At 42.6% G+C, this 22,518-nt stretch overlaps 1 protein-coding gene across 1 annotated transcript in view; it reads right to left on the reverse strand.

Annotated features, from left to right (window-relative positions):
- ARHGAP28 (Rho GTPase activating protein 28) overlaps nucleotides 1–21,962 on the reverse strand; it is a 59,955-nt gene extending 37,993 nt beyond the window's left edge. The window contains exon 1 of the mRNA XM_035125452.3: nucleotides 21,619–21,962. Within this exon, the coding sequence (XP_034981343.3) occupies nucleotides 21,619–21,731 (113 nt within the window). The 5' untranslated portion in view covers nucleotides 21,732–21,962. The remainder of the gene's footprint in view (nucleotides 1–21,618) is intronic.
- Nucleotides 21,963–22,518: the final 556 nt, after the last annotated feature.

Raw genomic sequence — 22,518 nt, forward strand, 5'->3', positions numbered from 1 at the left:
GCCAGACCAAACTTGTGGATTAGTTAAGGTGATGCCTCAGGGCTTAAATTGTAAATCTGGAGTCTAAATTTTGTGCATTGCAGTAGTAAAGCCTCAAGGCTCTTCTTCTTTCTTCTTTGGCGATCACTTGTAGCCGAGTAAGATTGTCTTCCATAAACACGGTTTTAACAATGTTAATCCTGGATCCACACGTCCTTCTACAGTGGGGACATTGGTTTCCAGGCAGGAGTTAATCACGGTGTGGATTTGCCAAGTGTGCCTTCCTCTTAGCACACTTTTGTTGACCACCAGCATTACACTTTCCATTTTTAAGTTTGGAATAGAGTAGTTGCTTTGGAAGACGATCATCAGGCATCCACATAACATGACCAGTCCAACAAAGTTGATGTTGAAGAATCATTGCTTCAACACTGGTGATCTTTGGTTCTTCCAGTACACTGATATTAGTTTGCCTGTCTTCCCAAGTGATGTGTAAAAATTTTTGGAGACACCGTTGATGGAATCTTTCGAGGAGCTGGAGATGGCGTTTATAAGTGGTCCATGTTTCACAAGCATATCGTAAGGTTGGTAGTACGATAGTTTTGTAAACAAGCATTTTGGTTTCCCTGTGAATGTCCCGGTCCTCAAACACTCTGCACTTCAATCGGGAGAAAGCCGCACTCGCAGAGCTTAGGCAATGCTGGATTTCGGCATCAATCTTGGCCCTTGGAAAGGTAACTGTCTAGGTAGGAGAAGTGATCAACATTTTTCAACACTGCACCACTGAGATGGATTTGTGGCACTGCAGAGGGGTTATTTTGTACCAGCATATAAACCAGAGTGGGCAAGTTATATCTATATATGGGAAGGGTCAATGCCGGCACACGAAGCAATGCTGGTTAAAGGCACTCCTAAGAACCAAGGTCACCTGGGCCTCAGGTGACATAGAAGGATCTAGGAGCACCCCCAGACTAAGTACCTGATCCTCCAGAGGGAGTGTGATCTCCTCCAGACCAGGCAGTTGACCAGTTTCCTGGACCTGTGAACCATTTACTGGCAGGGCTTACATCTTTCTGAGATTCTGTTTGAGTTTATTGACCAACATGCAGCCTATTACTGTGTCCAGGCACAGGTTCTGTGTCTAGGCATCTCTATCATTGGCTATTAGTCAAATCACATTTACAATGAGATTTACTTTGTCAAATCTTCCAAGGACTGTGATGCTGTTGCTTCCTTTATATTTATTCAATTGCATTCTGGTTTTGGGATATGTTTCCTTCAGGTATTTCTTTCTGAAACACAGCAATAACTCTGAATGGAACTATCCTGACTTTACCTAAACAAAAACTGCTTAAATCTACCTACATGAAAAACTTTCTGTGCCATCTATTTATATGACTTTTACAGAATCCATTGGTTTTACTGTAACTTATCTGCAGTCTCGCTCATTTATTTAAGCATGTCTATAGACCTGTGTTGTAAATAATGAGGGATTAACTCCTCAATGAGGCTTTATTTCTTAGTAAATAAGTTTAGGATTCTGCTGCATATGAATTTTTTTTAAAGACTTGTATGTATATAACTATTATTTTAGTTTAAAATGTACACAGTATCTCCTCATTGTGACCAGTGTTATTATTATCAACAGAGAGACAATGAAAAAGGATTTGCCTTATGCATCTTTAAAATGTGCTCAATTATTTATTTGAAATTTTAATTAAAAGAAAAGGGTGTTTTTTAAAAACACCATGGCTTTCAAATAAGTTTGTTCCCTGTTACCATAGGCTCCATGCTTTAGCTCATACAAACACATAAAATACACCCTTCCCCATGGAACTAGCACAAAACAACATCATTCCCATCTTAAACAGCCTGAATTTATAAATTAAATTATTATTTCCATCGCTATCATCCAATCAAAATCAAGAGCATACAATAGAAAGAAATTACACAGATAAATAGATAGATTGGATATGAAAGCTCTATTTTTGTCCTCCTTTATCACTTTAATATGTCACAAATATATTCACAAGAAATAGTACTGCATATATAATGAGAAACAAAAGAAACAATACTACATTTGTAAAGATATAAATGAAAATGAAACGACAGTTGTGTTACAAATACTCATAGAATATATTCAAAGTGTAACCATCTCCTTCCAAGTACCTAGGCAGGCTTTTATTTGATGGCAGAAACATTGTTAAGTTCCACACAACAGCTACTCTGTTACCTGTCTTTACCTTTGTTTCAACAAAAGTGAAGAGCTCTTCTGTCACTACACAGCACACCTGACTACAGAATGATAAGAAGGGTTCAAACAAAATCCACACGAGCTTCTGCATCTGCCTTTGCCATCTTTAAAATACTTGGTATTGGTAAATACATTTTTGTTTTTACTTTTGTTGAATTTATAGCTGGCTCAGGCTTCACTTCATTATAATTGATGCCATCTAACAAAGCATTACAGATGCAGAGGAATTCAGATACGGAGCACTGTGAGAAATACACTCAGAAGTTGTTGTTGTTTAAATAAAATAAAATCCCTTCATATTAGTCAACAGTTCCAGTGATGTAATCAGAAAAAGGAAGGAAGATCTGTGTTGCTTCATTGTTTTATTTGCAGTTTTGCATCCAAGGTTAACAATTCCCATTTTATCTCAACTCAAAAAGTTTTTGAGTTGGTTCCAATTTTTTTTAAAAAAAATATCATGTAACAAAACGTGAGGGAAAAATAGCCTTTTGAATGAATAACTGTTTGTAATATGTTCCTGTAAACAACACTATGGTTATTGCTGTTACTAGTTAGTAGGTATATGTGAGTGGTTTATAATAAAATGTGAACAACACAAGAGTCCTATGCCAATGACTAAAATATGGGAATGATCATCTGGAACAGGAAGTATGAGATGGTGTCTGCTGGTCCTGAACTTTCACACGTTGATGGGCTCTTCTGTAAAGTCATTGAGTGCAAACTGTATGTGCAGCAGTTTGCTCACACAATTTGTGTCGTGCAGTTTGTGAGTACAGATTAGAAGGATTCTGCACATACCACTTGTATGCCTTCTGTCATATTGTTAACCAGTTCATCTGGCTGGGATCACATGATACAAATCAGAATTGTTTACACTGGTTGCCTTTACACATCCAGGAAGAGTTCAAGGTGTTTGCATTGGTCTATCAGACCTTGGCTAGGACCCTAATCACTGAAATAGTGTTCTTCCCTGTTCCTGCTCATGTCACATTTAAAGGAAACCCTTATTTGTGTTCCACCACCGGGAGATAGACATTATGCAATGATGACAGAAAGCCCATTCTCTGTGGAAGTGACCATCTGTGGAATGCCCTCCCTTTGGGAGCATGTTTGGCACCTACCCTTTTAGCACTTTGATGCCAAATAAAGATTCGTCTGTTTGCACAGGCATTTTTATGATATTTTTAATGCACAGCAAGTAACCCGCTCTGCAGTGTTTTAGTACTTCTAATGTTATATTTTCAGCTGTTCTTGTCAAGTTGCTTTAGTTGATTATTTTCAGAGCTTTTCCCCCAGCCATAATTTGCCGGAACTCAGTTTCAGCACCTCTCAGGTGGGCACCATTTCCATTATAAGAGAACAAGGGAGGCAGGTGTTCATGGTGAGTTCTAGTACCCCATTTTCTAGAAAAATAGCATTGATTATTTTAACTGAATATATGACATCAATGTGCTGTAAATTGGTTATGGTATCTTACCCTGGGATCTGTTTATGATGGGTGGAAGGCTAAAGTATAATTAATTAATTAATTAACATTTTTATTGATGATGATGATTAATCTGAGGACTGAATAAGCAGGATTCACCGATAACATGGCTGCAGGCCCAGAAGCATTATAAATTAGTCTGAAGAAAAATAATAATTTGAGAAACTGTCAGTTTTCCCATAGCAATTATTTAAAATGACATTTAGGGACATTACTGTAGCAGAGTCCACTGGGATGAGCAACTCTGGCTTAGCTGGCTGATTCCTGGCTCAGCTATCATTAAGTTCCCAACCCCAGCTCCACTGAAGATAGGCCAGTAAAACTTGCTCATCCAGGGCTGGCCCTACGTGCAGGCTGGGTGGCGCAGGGCACCACGGCGCCGGCCCACCAGGAGGGCGCCGCGAGCTGTGCCCACCCACTGGCCGGCCGGTACACCGCGCAGCTGCGCCTGCCCGCCCGCCGCGCTGGGGAACGGGCGGGAGGGCGCCGGAAGGATCCGGCGCACCACGGCGCCAGGGGCGCTTAAGACGGCACTGTGCTCATCCTACTCAGCCAGCTGAGCCAAAGCTGGCTGAGATGAGGCCAGTGTAAGTCCTCAAAAAGGGGTGATCTGGGGGTGGGATCAGAGAGGGAGGACTTAGGCTGGATCCTAAGCCTGTTCAGTTTGGCCACGTGACTTGCACCCTAGCATAAAACACTACAGTATTTTAAAGCCTTAGGTAGAGCAGCAGAACCCTGTTGCTGATCAGGGTTTGGTTTGGGTGCAACTTTATGCAGGCTTAATTTGCTTTATGTCAGCTTCTTGTGGGTAGGTTTTTAAAACTTAAAAATCCCCACCAATCCAAGTCCAATGGAAGCAATAATGTCAGTTCCAACAGAATTTTGTTTGTGGAATCAGATAAAACACAAACAAATGCAAGTAATTAAGATCACTACACTTTCAAAGTCAGATATATTATTTTGGGTATGATAAAACAAAAATTCCAACCTGATGATAAAAACTCATTTAAGATCATCACAGAGGCTGTAATGGAATCTAGCTCTCCATTTACTGATGCAGCCAGGAATGTACTTGGTCAGCCTACGCAGGCTTAGCTGCAGTTGGCAGGGCTAGTCTAAGAGTCAAGCTGTTACCGTATTAGCAACACAAAATTCCTGAAATAATTTCAGTGGGCATTGCCCATGCCATGCAACTGCTAAGTAATGACTTTTTATTTCAAAACAGTTATGATGTAAAGGTTATATTTTCGCCCCTGCAGATGTGCTTCCTGGTGCTTATGTGGGCTACATGTGCTATTAAAGTCATTTAAAACTTGTTAGTTGATTTATACAACACTATTGACATAGCAGAATGGGGGCTACTGTGTCAGATTTCCATTAAAACATATGTATAATTGGCACACCAGGAATCAGTCCTTTCTGACTCATCCCACTGCGTGCTGTGAACCCATTTAAGTTACACCCTGAACAGCTTCTGCTCAGTTTTCTAAGCACCACATACAATATATGTCCCCCACACACATATGAATAAATGGTAGAGCATAGCATAATATAGATGTTTCTCAGGCTTGATCATGCCTCATTATGTAATTTTAAAACAAGCATATCCAGGCTTCGACTTTAATATACTTTTTTGCTTGAAAAGGGAGAGGGTGTCAAAGCTCTAGAAAACTTACAGAACATGAAGACAGTAGCACCCGCTTCTGCTCCATTTACCTGGGGTGTTCAGAAGCATCCTACCTCTAAACCAGGAAGTTCCATTCATCATGGCTAATATTTCATAAGTCTCTTCTCTGTGAATTGGGCTAACCCCTTTTTTGAAACCATCTAAAACCTTCTCCATATGATCATGTGCATGAAATTCAGCTGCTAGCCTCTCCCCTGACCCCTGCATGGTTGCCAGAACATGTGACTACAGCACAGATATGGAACTGTCTAAACTATTTTCAGACATTCTGATGGATGCGTGGATGTCACAGGTGGGGTAAGTGGCTACAATGTATCCCACTATGTGTTCACATGACACAACTTATTTAATGACCAGCACTTGTGAGTGGCAATCACCACTATTTCAACTCTTCTTTGAGACATTTGTGTTTAATGAATTCCTTCTTTGTTTGGGGGGGGACCCTTCAGGAAGAACAGGTAATTGGAAAATTAACCTGATGCTAAGAGAACTTCCCTCTGAAGTCCTTGCTCTATTTCTCAGGAACTAGCATGTCTGCCAAATTAGTGGCAGAAGAGCATGGGTAACTTCGGTCTATACACAATGGGGCATACCAAGTAAGGTTTCCGGGAAGAGGAAACATTGCTGAGACTTTAGGACTTGTTTCAGAAGAGAGATTTATTAAAAGATTAGCTGATTCGGCCACACGTTGCTGTGGGTTTTGAGAAATGTTGGAGGGTATGGACCCAGGTAGATGGGTGGTGTAATAATAATAATAACAGTCCCCCCCCCGAAATATAAAGAAGTATAGAAATAATAATAACAGTAATAATAGACTCCCCCCCAAATATAAAGTGGTATAGAAATAATAATATTATTAAAAATAATAATAGTGTGGATTTTTTTTCTTTAATTTTTAAAGTGGTATAGAAATGAAATGAATTATAATAATGAAATGGGACGTCCCTATTTTCATTGGAGAAATGTTGGACGGTATAGATCCAGGCAGATGGGCGGGGTATTGTTTGTTGTTGTTATGAAAATATGAAGCGGTATAATAATAATAATAATAATAATAATAATAATAATAATAATAATAGGGTTTTGCCAGCTGTCCACCCATCCGGCTTCTTCTGCCAGAGCCTGTTGTTAATTAAGTACAGTGGTGCCTCGCTTAACGAATGCCCTGCTTAACGAAATTTCCGCTTAACGAAAGGATTTTTCGAGCGGAGGTTGCCTCGCTAGACGAATTCCTTTTACGAAAAATTCGTCTAGCGAATCGCGGTTTCCCATAGGAATGCATTGAAATTCAATTAATGCGTTCCTATGGGCAAAAAAATGTAAAAAAAAATCAATGCATTCCTATGGGATTCGCTAGACGAATTTTTCGTTATAAGAAAAGACCCGTGGAACGAATTAAATTCATCTAGCGAGGCACCACTGTAGCCCCTTTATTTTATTTTCCTTTCTTTTCTTCGGCCCCTTTTGATTCCCCCTGGAAGAGGGAGAGGAGGGGAGTGAGAGAAGAGGAGGCGCCACAACTGGCTATCGCCGTCGCTGTCGGCGAGGAAGAAGGCATTTCCCAGTCCTGCATCCTCCTCAGAAACCCAGGAAGCAGCAAAATTAAGAGAGGGGAGGGGATAAATAACTAAATAATAAATCAGAGAAAGAAATAGAAATATCTTTTCCTCCCCCTCCCCTCACTCCAGGCTCCCGGGGAGGGCGAAGGAGAAGGGCGGGCTCCCTCAGCTGGGTGAGTGAGCGATGGATTGATACCTCTTGTTCGATATGGAGGAGGTGCACGTCCCCGTGGGGTCGGAGACGGGGCCAAAACAGCGGTGGTGGCGGTCCTGAGGGGGAAAGGGGAGAGAGAGAAAGGCGGGAAGAAGGAGCTTCTGCAGTGTGAGGGCGGAAATGGGTCCTGGCCTGCCGCAGGGTAGGTGGTTTGGCGGCAAGGTCCAGCTAGTGGCGGCGGCGGGAGCGGGCGTGGGTCCTGGCCTGCCTTGGGGTTGTTGCTTTGGAGGCGAGATCCTGCTTCAAGCGGCTGCGGCAGCAAAGGGTGCGGTTTGTGGGGATGGCAAGGGGGGTTGTTTAGAGTTTGTGGGGGTGGCAAGGGGGTGTGGGTTGGCTAGTGGGGTGTTTGCAGCTTTTGTTGTACTCAGCGTATCTCCCATCGTCTGGTTTTGAGGGGTAACAGCCGTTTTGGAGGTTATAGCATGTCGGGGGGGGTGACGTAGTCCTGCCCTCAAAGATGCAGCTTCTGTCTATTGGATGATGTTGGAGTCTTCAGACCTTCTGCTGGTGATGTCTAATTTGGGTGCCACTTTTCTGTGTGTTTAATCATTATTTTAGGTGTGAAAGGTGTCGTTTTTTTTGATAATTTTTTTATGCTAGATCCCTCCCTGATGGGCAAGGTACGCTTTGTCCTAATTTGATGCAATTTGGTTCAGCGGTTACAGTGAAAGGCTGGGAATGGCAGCAAGACATAGCTGACTGCATCTAGACAGTGTGTCAGGGCAGAATGAGAGGGGAAAGGACTGCAGTTCCTAGTCCAATCTGAAATCTCTAGGTAGGACTGAGACTCCACTCTGGAATCCTGGAGTGTTTCAAGGGCGTAGCCAGGATCAAAACTAGGGGGGGGGCAAGCCATGATCATTCAGGGGCGGGGCCACAAAGTGGGAACGTGGGCGGGGCTACAGGGCCAGCTGGCCTGACAACATTGTGGTGGCGGCAGCGGCGGCAGCGGCCACCTTGTGCTTCTGGGGCTGGCAACGGCGGCGGCTACCCTGCTTGGCTGGAGAGGACGGGAGGGTTGGGCAGGCAAGAGGGGGTGACAGGGTGGGCGAGGGCAAGGCAAGGCACGGCCGCAGTCATGACGGCTCCAAGGCGTTGCTGCATATCAGCATAATATTTCAACCATGTTGTGGGTTCAAGCCCCACCTTAGGAAAAAATTCCTGCATTGCAGGGGGTTGGACTAGATGACCCTTGTGGTCCCTTCCGACTACAATTCTATGATTCTATTGATATATTGCCATAGCATATGCATCATTCTGCTTTCTTGAATTGTCCTACTCCTAGGCATAGCAGCCAACTCCTAGAGGCCTAGGTGCCTCCCCCCCCCAATTAATAGTAAATACCGTATGTGAAAGAGTCATCCCCCCCATGTTGATGGGCTTTCTATGTGGGGCTTATCTGTCCCCCCCCGTATTTTATTAAGAATGGAAGAGGGAGGGAAGGAAGGAAGAAATAGAGAGAGGGATAACTCATATTTGTGGGTGCCTCTGGGTGACGCTGTGATGCTGGAACTCTGCAGCAAGAGGACGGGAGGGTTGGGCAGGCGAGAGGGGTTGGCAGGGCGGGCGAGGGAAGGCACGGCCGCAGTCACGACAGCTCCGAGGCGTTGCTGCATATCAGCATAATATTTCAACCATGTTGTGGGTTCAAGCCCCACCTTGGGGGAAAAATCCTGCATTGCAGGGGGTTGGACTAGATGACCCTTGTGGTCCCTTCCGACTACAATTTTATGATTCCATTGATATATTACCATAGCATATGCATCATTCTGCTTTCTTGAATTGTCCTACTCATAGGCATAGCAGCCAACTCCTAGAGGCCTAGGTGCCTCTCCCCCCCCCCCAATTACTGGTAAATACCGTATTTGAAAGAGTCACCCCCCCCATTTTGATGGGCTTTCTATGTGGGGCTTATCTGCCCCCCCCAGTATTTTATTAAGGATGGAAGAGGGAGGGAAGGAAGGAATAATAGAGAGAGGGATACCTCATATTTGTGGGTGCCTCTGGGTGATGCTGTGAAGCTGGAACTCTGCAGCAAGAGGATGGGAGGGTCGGGCAGGGGAGAGGGGGTGGCAGGGCGGGCGAGGGCGAGGCAAGACAGGGCCGCAGTCTCGATGGCTCCGAGGCGTTGCTGCATATCAGCATAATATTTCAACCATGTTGTGGGTTCAAGCCCCACATTGGGGGAAAATTCCTGCATTGCAGGGGGTTGGACTAGATGACCCTTGTGGTCCCTTCCGACTACAATTCCATGATTCCATGATATATTACCATAGCATATGCATGATTCTGCTTTCTTGAATTGTCCTAGGCATAGCAGCCAACTCCTAGAGGCCTAGGTGCCTCCCCCCAAAAAAAGAAATTACTGGTAAATACTGTATTTTAAAGAGTCATCCCCCCCATGTTGATGGGCTTTCTATGTGGGGCTTATCTGCCCCCCCCCCAGTATTTTATTGAGGATGGAAGAGGGAGGAAAGGAAGGAAGAAATAGAGAGAGGGATAACTCACATTTGTGGGTGCCTCTGGGTGACGCTGTGATGCTAGAACTCTGCAGCAAGAGGAAGATACCGGTACACCTGTACAGGAGCCTTGTAAGCAGCTTTCTCTCTGCTTGATTTACAGCAGGCACGTCCAACAGGTAGATTGTGATCTACCAGTAGATCACTGGATGTCTGTGGTAGATCACTGCTAGATCACTGGCACCCCTAAAAAAGCTCACCCAAATTTTTCCTCCTCCCTAAAAAAAGCTGAACTATGACCTGAAGCCCTAAACAAAAATGGGCCTCCCTCCCTCCTAAAAGAAGCTCAACAAGTTTGACCTAAACCCCCCAAAACAGAGCTTCCCTTCCTTAAAAAAACTCAACAGCTTTGACCTGAACCCCCCAAAAGCGGGTAGATCACTCCCAGTTTTTAACTGTGAGTAGATCAGAGTCTCTTGGGAGGTGGCCACCCCTGATTTACAGTATACAGATGCAGGAGGAGGGGCAGACTGGAACACCAATGCTTTTTATAAACATCACTGTGTCTATCAAAGCTACAGCCCCCCCCCTTCTTATTCACTTCCTTTTAGCCTTGCAGGGCCACCTTAGTCAAATTGAATCCTCTGCACCCTCATTAAATCGCCAATAGAACTGTTAATGCGATCCCTGAATGCCCATTAACAACTCCCACTGAATTACAATAGGGTGAATAGGGTGGACCTTGCCTGAAGGGATATTCTGCTCCATTGTCTTAACTGCTTAAGCACTGGTAGCCGCTTTGCTTTATTTATTTGATGTGTTTTTGTTACAGCTGTGTTCCCGCCCCCAGCAAGTGGAGAGCTGCTCTTGCTAAAGCAAAGCCCTTTCCACTTCAGTTTTTGGAGGGGCAAAGTATTGGTTATGGTCTGTAAAATACAATAATTTTTTGCTTCTAGGGGGGGGCAGCTGCCCCCTCCTGCCCCCCCTGTCTACACCCATGGAGTGTTTAGCAGTCTGTGTAGACAGTACAGAACTAGATGGACACAGCATAAGGGAGCTTCCTATGTTCCAAATAAGGTTAAATGAGGGCAAATGAAAGATCGGCAAATAGGAAATCTGCCAATAGAGTAAATGGGAGGGAAATTTTACTTGTAGTTTTCTGAGACAACTGGAAGAGGGGGGCATCCTTAGCAGTAGATTAGTTTCAAAGCTTCAACCCCCATTTTAAAACCTTGTATGTCATTGAGCATTCCATAGTATGTCATTGAGCATTCCATAGTGAGTGGTATGAGTGAAGGGTAGGGGCGGGAGCAATATAGATCCTCATTAGGGATAATACCAGGGTTATGAGATGAGGAGGGCAAAGTAATGCATGAACAGGCACTTCATGTTGCATTTCAATAACAACTTTGTTCTGGCAGCTTCATGCTGGAGTCCCTATCCCGCCCCCCACCACACACACAATCTCCTCTCTCTCTCTCTCTCTCTCTCTCTCTCTCTCTCTCTCTCTCTCTCTCTCTCTTTCCTTAAAATATAGATCCTTTCTTGTGCCACCATTTAAATCAATGGGTTCTAACAAGCTGTTACTAACACCAAGAAGAAACATATACATTACTCCATTTTGTTCGGTTTCTTTTGCAGAAAATATTAAGAGTTCCACATGTGATACATTATTTTTTCTTTTATAAATGCTGGAGCTTCAAACATGTTTTTACATATATGCCATATATTCTGTGAATCAGCAGGAAGACAGATGGAAGCTAATAGTTTCACAGGTTTCCTGTGTGAGTGTATGTGTGTACAGTATAGATGTCCTGGCTTAAGTCTTCAGATATACAGTCGTACCTCGGAAGTCAAATGGAATCCGTTCTGGAAGTCCGTTCGACTTCCAAAATGTTCGAAAAACAATTCCCGGCTTCTGATTGGCTGGAGGAAGCTCCTGCAGCCAATCAGAAGCCTCAGAAGCCCCATAAGACATTTGGGTTCCAAAAGAACGTTCACGAACCAGAACAATCACTTCCAGGTTTGCGGCGTTCAGGAGACAAAACGTCCGAGTTCCAGGGTGTTCAGGGTCCAAGGTATGACTATTCTGTTCTGCCAGTAGTTGTAAGTGAAAGGAAGCATGAGGGGGCCTTTAAGCATCATTGCCCATCATTGGCTCCTGTCATGCTTGCCTAGTAGTAACTGTAGCAACATGCCAGACATTTTGGTCCAGCTGCTATATTATTTTTTTTACAGTGCCCCCAATACAGCATTGTTCTGAGGCATGGTAGGAAAATTAAATATCAGGCTAGGAAAAATGAAAACACCTAAAAGGACCCCCAAGGCAGGAGATGGCGATAGGCCCTGTTGGAACACTGGAACCCCAGCAGCTGTCCAAGGTGCTGAAGCTCACCCTGAAACCATGTCCATTTCATGGACAAAACCAACAAATGGAAGCACATATCCAAGAAATAAAATAAGTTACACAAAAGAAATTGCTTTAAGATAATGCTTGGAATTATATTCAACAACTGGAGAAAATTCCATTCACACACCTCAGTGTAAACAGACGGCATGAAAATGTTCCAATAAAATATAGTTTTGAGCTACTGTTTGAACTCCATTTTCAACTGTAAGCATGGGTGCAGTTATTACACAAAGAACACAGTAGCAACATGGGCAATAGCATCAAAGGGAAGCACATATCCAGCAAATAAAAAAAAGTTACACATGAACAAAGCAAAGCAGGAGGTATTGTCCAAGAATATGCTGAAAAGTATTCAGTCATCATTTTTTAAAAAGAAAAAAAGCCCAGCGGATTCACTAAGAAAGAGAAATGATGTTTAATTTGCACTTAAATGCCATAGCTGGTTTTCCCAAAGGAGGTACCAAATAATAGCATATACAGAAAAATTTCCTCCAGGTAACTTTATATTCACTAGATTTGATGAGTTTCCTTAAAGAGGAAACTTCCTGTACCTTTTCTCTCTCTAAAAAAAATAGATATATCAGTAATTAAAATAGTATATTATTTCCTTCCCGCATACTTGTTTTTGGAGCTCTAAACAGTTGTTCAGTGAAGATTTGGAAAGATGAACAAAGTAAATGCAGGCAGCGAATAAAGTAAATTATTGAAAAGAAAAGCCCCAGCAAAGAAAAGCTGAAAAGTGAAAAGTATAGTCAATTACAATCTAGAGGTCACCATTGTACCATTTTCCTGCCTGTTACCCATTAGCCTCACTTTCTGGTTCCTTGAATTGTCACTGCTAATTTCCAGGTATACTTTATATGGCACAGAGGGGAATAAAAGGAGCAGGAGCATATAACATAGAAAAGCCACTATCTAAAACGAATTTATTAAACATTTCAATTATTGAACTTCATTCACTGTATCATCCTGGTAGCCTGTTGGTTACCAATGGCAAAACAGAAAAGCTTCAAAGGACTGATCTTGGGCCATGTTCAAGGTCTTGTTCTTGTTCATATAAAGCCCTGAGCAACTCAGGACCAGGTTACCTGAAATACCACCTGCCCCAGTATAGACCTAAGATCTCTGAGAAATAGGGTGATGACCCCCAAAATAGCATTTTCTAATATTGTCCCTGTACTATAAAATGTTGTCCTTCTGCCATACAGTTGCTTCAGACAACCTGTAAAGAGATACATTTCTGTCTATGCTTTCCTTGACCCAGAATGGACCCTGTTCTTTCTTTCTTTCTTTCTTTCTTTCTTTCTTTCTTTCTTTCTTTCTTTCTTTCTTTCTTTCTTTCCCTGAACCCACTACTATTTCCTTTTCTTTTCCAGCCAGCTTTAAGCATCATTTAATCAGTGTGCCATAAGTGACATAGCTAAAATGAATGGATGGCAGCTGGCCAAATGTTCAACTGACAAGCTGATCAAAAAGACAGTGCCAGATGTTTTCCATAAGTTCTGCATATGAAAGCACCAGGGAAATCAGCAGGGGCACCATAGTAAAGAAATCAGAGAAGCCAACTCTAGTTTCAACCATAACATGAAATTCTATGAAGACTATAAATACTGCATTCCTTAGTGAAGGTCTCAAAGGACATGTTGTAGATGTTTCTAAAGCCTACAGGAAAAAATGAGTCTACTATTGTCTGCCTATTTATAAGCATTACCTCCTGAATGGTTTAATAATAATTTGTAGAGAGATGTTTAAATGGGTTTTAAAATTCCAGTTAAGAAGCTGTTTAAAATTCCAGTCTGTAAAATAAGTCATATGCTGTTCTTCCCTACCCCTAAAAAAAAATACAGCCTTTCACGTTTTTCCTAGGTTACAGCTTATTTTACATGGGCAACCGAATTAAGCCAAATTCTATTTTAGAATTTTGATGCACTCTAAAAGTTAAGATTTCAACAACAACTACTCAATGTCTATGAAAACTTTGGGATCTTTTAAAAGATGTTATTGAAAGAAGGGTTGTGTGTGTGTGTGTATTCCTGTCCCCTGAGAAAGTTTATTGTACCCTGAGATAAACATCAAAAATAGTTATGATTGTTTACACTGCACCTTGACAGAAGGGGTTTGACATCATTTGTATATAAATGTGAACTGCAGGGCCTGCTCATTCAGGATTATGGAGAAAGCTAGAGTTCCAGAAAAACGTCTACTTCTGCTTCATTGACTATGCAAAAGCCTTTGACTGTGTCGACCACAGCAAACTATGGCAAGTTCTTAAAGAAATGGGAGTGCCTGATCACCTCATCTGTCTCCTGAGAAATCTCTATGTGGGACAAGAAGCTACAGTTAGAACTGGATATGGAACAACTGACTGGTTCAAAATTGGGAAAGGAGTACGACAAGGTTGTATATTGTCTCCCTGCTTATTTAACTTATATGCAGAATTCATCATGCGAAAGGCTGGAATTAAGATTGCTGGAAGAAATATCAACAACCTCAGATATGCAGATGACACAACCTTGATGGCAGAAAGCGAGGAGGAATTAAAGAACCTTTTAATGAGGGTGAAAGAGGAGAGCGCAAAATATGGTCTGAAGCTCAACATAAAAAAAACCAAGATCATGGCCACCGGTCCCATCACCTCCTGGCAAATAGAAGGGGAAGAAATGGAGGCAGTGAGAGATTTTACTTTCTTGGGCTCCTTGATCACTGCAGATGGTGACAGCAGTCACGAAATTAAAAGACGCCTGCTTCTTGGAAGAAAAGCAATGACAAACCTAGACAGCATCTTAAAAAGCAGAGACATCACCTTGCCGACAAAGGTCCGTATAGTTAAAGCTATGGTTTTCCCAGTAGTGATGTATGGAAGCGAGAGCTGGACCATAAAGAAGGCTGATCGGCGAAGAATTGATGCTTTTGAATTATGGTGCTGGAGGAGACTCTTGAGAGTCCCATGGACTGCAAGAAGATCAAACCTATCCATTCTTAAGGAAATCAGCCCTGAGTGCTCCCTGGAAGGACAGGTCGTGAAGCTGAGGCTCCAATACTTTGGCCACCTCATGAGAAGAGAAGAATCCTTGGAAAAGACCCTGATGTTGGGAAAGATTGAGGGCACTAGGAGAAGGGGACGACAGAGGACAAGATGGTTGGACAGTGTTCTCGAAGCTACGAACATGAGTTTGACCAAACTGCGGGAGGCAGTGCAGGACAGGAGTGCCTGGCGTGCTATGGTCCATGGGGTCACGAAGAGTCGGACACGACTAAACGACTAAACAACAACAGTATATAAATGTGAACTGCAGGGCCTGCTCATTCAGATCTGCCAAACAATCAGACCAAGATTATAGTGACCATGGAGTGCTGCTATACTTTCTCCACATCAGTGAGGTAGGCAGGTATAGAGGATTGGTAGTTTATGACACAGTGGTTTCTAAACTATTTTGCACCAATGCATTATGAAGTAATATAACAATTTGCTTAGGATACAATTTTTTAAAAATGGTGAAAATTTCACAGTTGCTTTGAAGGTCCATGGAGCAGTGCCACAAATGTATTGGTGAATTACTGCTTTACCTATCAAAAAAGAGTTGATGAGAACTGAAGCAGAAGCACACATTTGGTACTGCAGGTGCCGATTTCGACTCTGCCACTGGTGTTGTTTCTGCTAAGAATAGACATAGTTGAAAAGTGCAGTAACACTAAACTGATGTGTCTGATACCTGAAACACTCAACAGGAACCATTGCAATCGGTATTTTATCTCTAAGATTCTTTACTTATGAGATATTAATCTGGGTCAGATGCAGTATTCCAACAAACTATAAGAATTAGAGATGGACATGAGCTCCTCTTCTCTCCCTTTCCTTCCTCCTCTTGGACATTCAGCTATAGAAAAGGCTTCCTGGTTTGTTAAATTACAACTTCCCTGTGATATCCAAAATGGGACACTGTGATTTAAGTGCTTCCTGGTTTGGATTCCTAACTTGTGAAGAGTACTTTAAATCACACCTGGTAGTTTCCTCTGCAGCTGGGCATACAAAAGGAGAATGGGAACGCTTGAGCTCATTCTCATTTGCATTCCAACAAACCACGGTTTCTTGGATTGGGAATGGCATGTCTGAACCATGCCACCATGGAGGCTTACTTCACCTTTTGGAAAATGATACTCAGCAAGTGTGTAAAACAATGTAAAAAGGAATGTGCATGTGTGCTACAGTTGACTTCCAAAATTGGTTCCTGGAGACTAGTCTTCTGTAAGTAAATAACCTAGGATGAAGATAAATGCATTTGGGATTAACCTCTGCTGAAACATACATGTTTCCTTTTCAATTAGATTAATGACCTCAATTGGAGTAAAAAAGAAACCCTGCCAGTATCTTGCCTTTATGAGAAACAGTAAGAAAATGTAAATAAGTCAGCAATGAATTATGCATCTAATCATTGGTACTGTATATGAAACATAGCAAATAAAACAATGACGCTAACATTCTCTAGAGTACACTGAAAAATAAACCTAACTGTAAAGCAATCCAGATATGTTTTTTTCAGTCCTAGAAAGCTTTTAAGAATTTTAAGACATTCTCCTAGTTTAAACCAGAAAGCAGATGGAGCAAAACGTTCAGCAGAACAAACTTCACAGAACAATAATGGAATGGAAAAAATCCCTACCTTTAAAAAAATAAATAAATTCCATGTTTATTCCATGTGGGTGAGTAGCTCCTGTGCCCAAGAAATTGGTCAGTTGTCTACCATGGATGGGGTTGCAGTTCCTTTGAAGGAGACGGTTCAAAGTTGCGCTTCTGGATCCAGTTCTGTCACTGGAGGCTCAAGTGGCCTCAATGGCTAGATGTGCCTCTTACCAACTGCAACTGGTTTGACAGCTATGACCATTCCTGAACCAGGAAAGCCTTACCACAGTAGTTCATGTGTTGGTAACTTCAAGACTGGATTATTGCAAAGTACTCTATGTAGTGCTTCCCTCATGCTTGATCTGGAAGCTGCAGTTGCTGCAGAATACTGCGGCACAATGGCTGACAGGAATGAGGCCTTGTCAGCATATAACACCTGTGCTCAGAGATTTGCACTGATTGCCCATTTGCTACTGGGCCAAGTTCAAGGTGAATATAAAGCTATTAGAATATAAAGCCCTTAACGACTTAGGACCAGTTTACCCATGATATCACCATACCCCACATGTGTCCACTCAGATGCTTTGTTCAGTGAAATTGGTACTACTACAGGTGCCACATAATACCTGTTTCACATAGAAGTAAGAACTCAATCATTTAGAGTGGCAAAACATGCACTTTGGAACTATTGAGATCAAGCAGGCATCTGCTAAAAACATTGTTTAGACAAGCCTACCCATATGCTTAGAAAGCTGAGATAATTTCAATTAGTTTTAGTATTTTAACTTTGTTTACAGCTTTGGACTGTGTGTGTGTGTGTGTGTGTGTGTGTGTGTGTGTGTGTGTGTTGGTGTGTGAAGCATCCCCATGAGGTCTGTCAATACTATGTTAAAACGAAAATTTGCTGTTCATTTTTTTAGCTTTTTAATGAAAGCAAGAAACTGAATTTATAAATTTAAATTCTTCATTTCTACACTTTAAAAATGTACTAAATAATACCATATACTTTAATCATTTTGGGTACAAATAACCAATTATTCAACTAATTTTATATGCATGTTTCATCTGCAAAATCAAAGTTGTCAAAGTAGAATGAGACTCCAAGGTGCAATTACAGTACTAAACATAAGAAAAAACTGTAGGTTTTTTTGTTTTTGTTTTTTAAATATCTTTAGCTACAGAAAACCCATTTCCAGATTGCTGTCTTAATGAACCCAAACTGAACACACTGTACTAACTGGAGTCAGAGAAAGGAGAATAATTATGACAACAATACTTACTATAAAGAATTTGAAGAAGGAAAAAGGGCATGGATTCAAATACAGACTTTTCTGTCCTTTGCTAAAACAACTAGTACATTTTCTTTCATGCATTCTGCATTCCACCGGACCACATGCTGAGGTAATACAACCTCTTTCCACAGCAAGCTTTGGAAACACAGATGGAGTTTCTGACTGCCCATATGGCAAAAACCACTTACTGCAACCAGACAGCTGCAGGAAGTGGGCAACTTCACTGGGGGAGGTGTGTGTGTGTAAAACATTACAGGGGCTTAAGAAACTTGCTGTTCATATGTATATCCTATAAAGTAGCTTAAAGTTTTCATTTATTTTTCTAAATAGTAGTTCTTATTTGTATTCTTTCCTGGCACAACTTCAGAGTTTGGAACTCAAGCTAGTTTATAAACTAGAAGCAATATGAATTGACACCACATATAACTCTTTTTGTTTGAGTAACAGAAATGTTGTATCTTAAAATTTATTGGGTCCATTCTGTGAATGGAAGGGCTCCTTCCATTTGTGGAAGGGGATGCGATCCATAGGAGGCTGCTACTGGAGGAATTGATATTATTGCTGATTCACCTGTGGCTCCCTATCCTGCCTTCCATACTCCTCCAAAGCAACTCCCAATCTTCCATAGCAACTTTTCAGTGGGCACAAAGGTCTGCAATGTGAAGGAGAATTCAGCAAAAAAACCAAAACCCATCTCCTCCCTTCCTCCAGTAGGAGTGTCTCATGAGTGGAGTACTGGATCCAAGCCATTTTCTTTCTGCTCCCTGATAATGAAATGATGGTTTCAGCAATAATTTAACAATGAGTCATTACTGTGTTGTTTTTATTACTAGGGATGCCAACTATGCATATCAAACATCATTTTACCTCTCCACACTCAAAAAACAACAACTGCCAGATGGGCTAACCTTATAAAAATAATAATAACAGGTCACTAAATTAAGCATGTTTCAAGTCCCATAGTTTTCAAGTCCCATAAATCAAACCAAACACATGAACATCAGCATTAAAATATTTATCATTCTCCCCAACAAGCACTGCTAGATAACTGAACGTCAGTGCCATCTTTGCTGTGAAACTATTTAGATGACAAGTGGGCTGGATAGACTGGACTTTGACTTGGTTTCTTTAGGTCTATGGTTCTAAGGAATTAAGAGTTGATTCATTCATTGAAATCTACCAGAGGCTATATATATTTCCCTGTTAGCACTCACACTAAATTATTGGGCCACTGGGCTTAGGGCTAGGGATATGGGCCTCAAATTTCCTCCTATCATTTTAATACAGTACATTTGATATCACACTAAGAAAGAAAAGAAAAAGCAATCCTACGTTGATCCCAGGGCTTCACACACTGACACTCATTCATGCAAATTTTTAAAATATTTAATTCATTTCTATCCTACCTTTCCATACAATTTGGATCCACCAAACAGCTAACAACCCACAATATATTTTTGAAATCTGAGTAAATTAATACAATCACTATACAGTAATGCCAATTCCCGGGCTGCAATCCTAAACAAATATGCCATGAATGAATGCTACTAACCACAGTTGGTCTTAATTCTGAGTAAAATTGTGTTGTAAAATGAATATAAAATAGAAGGCTGTTTATGGGCATGGGTATCCTATAAATATATCACTACTACTGTTCCAGATGGGGAAATGAAACAAAAAACAACAACAACAAATTCTTCTAATTTTGGACTGGTAGACAATCACATGATGACTGGCATGGAAATTGCTTTCAGTCCAAGATGGGAAATGTGTGGCTGTAACACCCATCATCCCTGTTAGGCTACAACACCCATCACACCCGACTACTAGCCATGCTGCCTGGGGCTGATGGGAATAGGGTCCAACAACATCTGGAGGGCCACAGCAGTTGTTGAAGGCCAAAATTCGGCACCCATCCTCCCTCTCCAGCTGTTGCGCTGCCTTCCCAAAGCCAAGCTAAACCTAGTTAGCGCTTTCCCAGCTTTGGGAAGTAGGTGGGAGGGCTCTAGGACCCTACCAGAGCCCTCATGCCTCCTTCCCAAAGCCAGACACCTCCTTACTCGCCTTTGGAAAGGCAGTGCCTCAGACAGCTGCCTCATCTCAGCGCCCAGTGCATGCACACTGCTCACACAGCTCTAAATCCAGCCCTGGCCATACATTCCTTATCCATGTTTTAAATCATTTCATATAGGACTAAAACACTATCTGGCAAGTTGTTTACGAAAAGCAATTCATTGTGCATATTGTTCATTGCCACCAGGACACCTGCATGTCTTTGGTCATTTGTGGCAGTGTGGAGAAAATTGTTCGATCCACAATGTAGAATGTAGCATGCCCTTAGTTTGGCTACCATAATATGTACACTGGTCATTGTTAAAGTTCCTAGAATGCAGGATATGACTATTGCTTTAATAACTTAATTGTATGCATGTTAACTTTTTTCCATTTCTAAAACAGGAGAACTTCCCATTTCCAGGAAAAGGCACCCCCCCAACTCTTCAGACTTCTACAAACATATCATTTGCAGACATTAGCTAAAACAGGCTGTTCTTTAGAAGAAAGGTCAGCTTCACTAAGACCAAAGGTATCACTAGAGAAGATGTTACCCAAACAATTTCCTTTATCAGCAAACTTATCTGGGACAAATGCAAGGAATGTCTGCAAGATGCACACTTAATATTGTGAAATTCCTGCTTGTGGGGATTGCTGGCCTTTGGATGAAAACTCTTGTAATGGTCATCTCTCCTGACCTTCTGTATGTGAGAAATATTTTAAATATATTAAATATCCTTGCTTCTGCTCAATCTTGTTTCTGCATTGCATGAATTATTGTGACCTGTCCTTGGGATGAGATGGGTTAGGCATTTTATATACTATCGGCAGGTATCTAAACTCCAAAGGGTGTGCAATAATAAAAGACCCTGCTCCAAAACAAACAAACAAACAAATCACCTAAGCCTAGGCTGCAATCTTGTGCCCACTTTAGCTAAAAGCCCCACAAAATATTGGGCGACTAACTTCTGAGTAATGCGTAGGATTACACTGGGATAGCTCAGTCAGGAGAGCACGAGACTCTGAATCTCAGGGTCGTGAGTTCGAACCCCACGTTGGGCGAAAATTTCCTCAGGGTCCCTTCTGATTCTGTAAGTATATATAAGCTGGGGAGAAGGGAAAGCTGCTCAAGTTTGCCTATGAAGCCGGCTCGTCCCCTTCCTAAACGGTGCATCTCGTCAATAAGTGACCATTCCCCGCTCTCTTTCCCTCCCGCTTCATTCCCTCGCTGCTTCTCTGCAGGTTATCTGGACGCTCATCTAGGCTAGCAAACAAACTTGATCCGCAGCTCTCCGGAGACTTTAAACGGAAGACCTTTCGCCAACCCGTCTCCCTGCCTGCCTCCCTCCCTGCTCCCTCGACGTACGTCTGGTCAAGGGCTGCCAAAACTGCAGCGGGAAGAGGAAGAGAGACTTCCTCGGCGCCTCATAAGAAAACGAGGAGAAAAGCAGGAACGCGAGAAGGAGCCTGTATGAGGGCGACCCGCACACGCTCTCCTGTCTGTCTGTCTCTCTCTCTCGCGCGCGCACACAATGACTGACCTCGAGACAAAAGCTGGCCGAGCCCTGCGCGCCCCTCGCCAGCTCCCCGCGCGCTTTCTTTTACCTGAGAGGCGACCTGCTGGGGGGGCTCTCCGGAGCGAAGCTGGGCTCCAGCCGGGATGGAGTGTAAGAGTGGTAGGCTGTCAGGACCACGCTGCCCGTGTCTTTTATCTCCATTATGGCAGCGGGCGCATGTCTTCCTCCTCCTCCTTCCCGCCCGGCGACAACTGCCTGATTCAGCCGGCGGCGGCGGCGCGGCTCCTCGGGATCAAAGGACCCTGTCACAAAAGCAGCGGCATGCTCGGGCCCTTTAAGACTTGCCCCGGCCTCCCCCTCCCCCTCCCCACCCTCGCCGCCGAGCGCTGCTGCCGGGCTGGCGAGACCTCGCTCGGGGCTCTTCCTCCTGGCCAAGCAGCGGAATTAGCATAGGTTCAAAAACGCCGCCCACCGCCCGCCACGCCTCCGCTCGAGGAGGACCCGCGATTCTCCTGAAGGAATCCTTCGTGGCGCAAAAGCTCTCAAAATACAAAGTCAGAACTACAGTAGTCCTTGTGCCAAGGCAAGGAAGGCAAAACAAATATCATCGTTCCGCAGGGCAGAAACTAGGCTTTCTGTCACCCGGGTCAAAGACCCTGTTTGGCACATATGTACGGATGCGTTTTAGCGTACATTCACATACATACATACATACATACATACATACATACATACATACATACAAACGCACCTCAGCACACTTATTCATAAAGGGCATAAAAAAGTAGGCAATATATCATTCGAATACAAAGGAATCCTATTAAATTTTATGACTGTATGACCAAAGGGAAAATGAACATTCCTTCCAGTAAAAGCAAATTGTATGTTAAAAGTAAAACTTCCATGTGCAGGAACTGTCTATCTGAGGTCAGGTTTCGAATTGCATTAATTTGGTCACAGGATCATTAAAAGACTTCATTTCCATAAG

Source organism: Zootoca vivipara, chromosome 8, assembly GCF_965207765.1.
Source record: "Zootoca vivipara chromosome 8, rZooViv2.hap1.1, whole genome shotgun sequence".
Taxonomy (NCBI): Eukaryota; Metazoa; Chordata; class Lepidosauria; order Squamata; family Lacertidae; genus Zootoca; species Zootoca vivipara.